The 3,605-nt window shown below is 58.1% G+C and overlaps 1 protein-coding gene across 1 annotated transcript; it reads right to left on the reverse strand.

Moving 5' to 3' along the window:
• Nucleotides 1-765: 765 nt before the first annotated feature.
• LOC144611694 (N-acetyllactosaminide beta-1,3-N-acetylglucosaminyltransferase 2-like) lies at nt 766-2,717 on the reverse strand. The gene has a single exon (XM_078430919.1). It carries the CDS (start codon nt 2,715-2,717, stop codon nt 1,440-1,442), a length of 1,278 nt encoding a protein of 425 aa, XP_078287045.1. The 3' UTR covers nt 766-1,439.
• Between the last annotated feature and the right edge of the window lie 888 nt (nt 2,718-3,605).

Here is a 3,605-nt window from a genome sequence, read left to right on the forward strand (position 1 = left end):
GTCAAACAGCATGGAAGCGGGCCCTTCGGCCCATCGAGTCCGTGCCAGCACCCATTCGCACCAATCCTGTACTAACCCAATGTTATTCTCCCTGCGTTTTCCTCTCAGCTCCCGCCTCCCTCCACGTTTCCACCCATCACTCACACGCCAGGGGCTGATTATCCCACCGGCCGGCACGCCCCTGAAATGTCGGCCTCGAGGGGCACTGGGAGAGCCGACAGACTCCACAAAGGCAGAAGCCGAGGGCAGGATTGAACCGGGGTCCCTGGAGCAGAGAGGCAGATGGGCCACTCGTCCCCCCCTCTCTTCTCACCCTGGTTCATGTGTCATGTGCACGTACACCTCTGATTGCTGGCCCTCTACAAACTAGGCCTCTGTTCAGCCCTCCAGTCAGCCTCTGGATGGTTGGATAAAGGCCAGAGATGTTAAGACAGAAGGTCATGGAGTGACACAGTGTGGAAACAGGCCCTTCGGCCCAACTTGCCCACCCCGGCCAACATGCCCCAGCTACACTAGTCCCACCTGCCTGCATTTGTCCCATATCCCTCTAAACCCGTCCTATCCATCTACCTGTCCAACTGTTTCCTAAACATTGTGATAGTCCCAGCCTCAACTACCTCCTCCGGCAGCTAGTTCCATACACCCACCACCCTCTGTGTGTAAAAAAAGTCACCCCTCAGATTCCTATTAAATCTTTCCCCCCCCTCACCTTAAACCCATGCCCTCTGGTCCTCGATTCCCCTACTCTGGGCAAGAGACTCTACCCGATCCATTCCTCTACTGATATTGTACACTGGAGTGTGGTCAGGGTGGACAAGGAGGATGTTATGGGGCCCGAGAGAGGATTGTGGGTGGAAGGAGGGGGAGAGGGGAGAGATGGATGCAAGTCTAGGTGGAGAGAGAGGGGTCGGAAGAAGTCACCCGTTCCTTCGCTCCAGAGATGCTGCCTGACGCGCTGAGTTACTCCAGCACTTTGTGTCTTTTCTTTGTGTGTAAACCAGCACCTGCAGTTCCTTGTGCGTAGTGAGGTGACCCGGCAGCTCAGTTTTTAAGCCCTCAGTTCAGTTCAGAGATTCAGCGGGGAAACAGGCCCTTCGAGTCCGTGCCGGAACCAGCGATCCCCGCACACTAACACAACCCCACACACCCACTAGGGACAATTCTTTTTACATTTGCCCAGTCAATTAACCTACAAACCTGCACGTCTTTGGAGCGTGGGAGGAAACCGAAGATCTCGGTGAAAACCCACGCAGGTCACGGGGAGAACGTACAAACTCCGTACAGACGGTGCCCGTAGTCGGGATGGAACCCGGGTCTCCGGCGCTGTGAGGCGGCAACTCTACCGCCCCGCCACCGTGCCCGCCCCTTTAGTCTGTGGCGCCGTGAGGCAGCATCTCTACCAGTTGCCAGCGAGGGGAGCGTTGGTGGGTCCGGGCGGGCTAGCAGCGGAGGCCGGGCTGCCGTAGCGCCCTCCAGAGGCGTGTGGTCTGCTGCGGGCCGCGCTGGTGCACCAGCATCACCCCGGCGTGGGCGCACGGGCGGTCGCGGTCCTGCGGGCGGATGTCGAAGGTGTGGAAGTCCTGGTGGTGGAGGGGCTGCACGCCCAGCGCGCTGAAGCACATGCCCGTGAACACGTCGTCGATGGGGTAGAAGGGGAGGAGGTGCGAGGCGGCGTAGAGCGCTGGCGCCAGGCGCCCGGAGTAGATGAAGCCCCCGCCGCCTGTGTAGGGCGGGTACGCACCGTCGTAGAACGACAGCGGCACGTTGTACTTGCTCTGGGCGTTACGCAGCGGCGTGGCGTCCTTGATCATCTGCCCCACGTACACGTCCCCGCTGCCGTTGAGGGAGCGCAGGTAGTCCAGGACCACCGGGGTGTTGAGGAACACGTCGTCGTCGCCTTTGAAGACGTAGCGGGCGCGGGGGCAGCGCGCCGCGGCCCAGCCCAGGAACAGGTGGTCCTTCAGCGTCAGGTTGAACAGCGAGTCCCTGAAGTCCCACTGCAGGATGTCCCCGTGGATCTTGTCCTCCGTGCCCACCAAGGGCTGCAGGTCGGGACCCTGCCCCAGGTCGTCCGCCGACCCCAGGAGGAAGACGGTTCTCACCTGGGCATCGCCCCATGCCCGCTCCTTGCCCCAAGTCTCTCGGATGGCCTGGCGGCGCTCAAAGTTGCCCGGCATGGACTTGATGGCCAGCAGAAGGAAGATGTCGCCATTGCCATTGCCGCCATTGTTGCCGCCATCGTTGCCACCATCGTTGCCGCCATCGCCGCACTTGTCCGGTTGGTCGATCAGCTGCCGCTGGTCCCGGCAGTCCATGTAGCGCATAAAGTCGCGGTGGGGCAGCGAGTAGGAAGCCGCGTCGTGGATCTCCGCCTCCACGTCCACCGGCCGGCAGCCCCGCGGGGGGGCGTAGTCGGTGGCCCCGCCCAGCCGCAGCGATGCCAGGCTCCGCAGCGCCCCGTGCAGCCGCCGGTTCCAGAAACTCGCCCGCACCGGCACGAAGCCGCCGAAGGCCGCGGAGATGTTGAGCAGGGCGATGGACTGGGGCCTGGAGGGGGACGCGCCACGCTTCCCCTGCACCGGGCTGTAGGAGCCTGACACGACAGGCCGCAGAGCCGGGAAACTCAGCCCGCTCCCTGGGTACCAGTACAGGGCAATGTTCATGAATCCACACCCCAGCAACACCAGCACGCCTGTCTGCAGCTTAGAAAATCCCATCTCCTCCTCCTCCTCCTCCTCCTGAAACAAGAAGGGGGAAGCCATTACATGGACGAATGTATGAATGGATGAATGAATTCTTGCTATTGAGGGCGTGCAGCGTAGATTTACTAGGTTAATTCCCGGAATGGCGGGACTGTCATATGTTGAAAGACTGGAGCGACTAGGCTTGTATACACTGGAATTTAGAAGGATGAGAGGGGATCTTATCGAAACGTATAAGATTATTAAGGGGTTGGACACGTTAGAGGCAGGAAACATGTTCCCAATGTTGGGGGAGTCCAGAACCAGGGGCCACAGTTTAAGAATAAGGGGGTAGGCCATTTAGAACGGAGATGAGGAAAAACTTCTTCAGTCAGAGAGTTGTGAATCTGTGGAATTCTCTGCCTCAGAAGGCAGTGGAGGCCAATTCTCTGAACGCATTCAAGAGAGAGCTAGATAAAGCTCTTAAGGATAGTGGAGTCAGGGGGTATGGGTAGAAGGCAGGAACGTTGTACTGATTAAGAATGATCAGCCATGATCACATTGAATGGCGGTGCTGGCTCGAAGGCCCGAATGGCCTCCTCCTGCACCTATTGTCTATTGTCTATTGAATGAGTGAATGAATGAAAAATGTTTTTCATCATCTCCGTTCTAAATGGCCGACCCCGTATTCTTAAACTGTGGCCCCTGGTTCTGGACTCCCCCAACATTGGGAACATGTTATAGAGACGTATGTAATTATAAAAGGACTGGACAAGCTAGGTGCAGGAAAAATGTTCCCAATGTTGGGCGAGTCCAGAACCAGGGGCCACACAGTCTAAGAATAAAGCGGAGGCCATTTAAAACTGAGGTGAGAAGGAACTTTTTCACCCAGAGAGTTGTGAATTTGTGGAATTCTCTGCCACA

The sequence above is a fragment of the Rhinoraja longicauda genome, chromosome 41 (genome assembly GCF_053455715.1).
Source record: "Rhinoraja longicauda isolate Sanriku21f chromosome 41, sRhiLon1.1, whole genome shotgun sequence".
Classification (NCBI taxonomy): Eukaryota; Metazoa; Chordata; class Chondrichthyes; order Rajiformes; family Arhynchobatidae; genus Rhinoraja; species Rhinoraja longicauda.

What these genes read in the sequence shown, in the direction of transcription:
- LOC144611694 (XM_078430919.1), bottom strand. Translation starts at nt 2,717, where the DNA reads ATGGGATTTTCTAAGCTGCAGACAGGCGTGCTGGTGTTGCTGGGGTGT.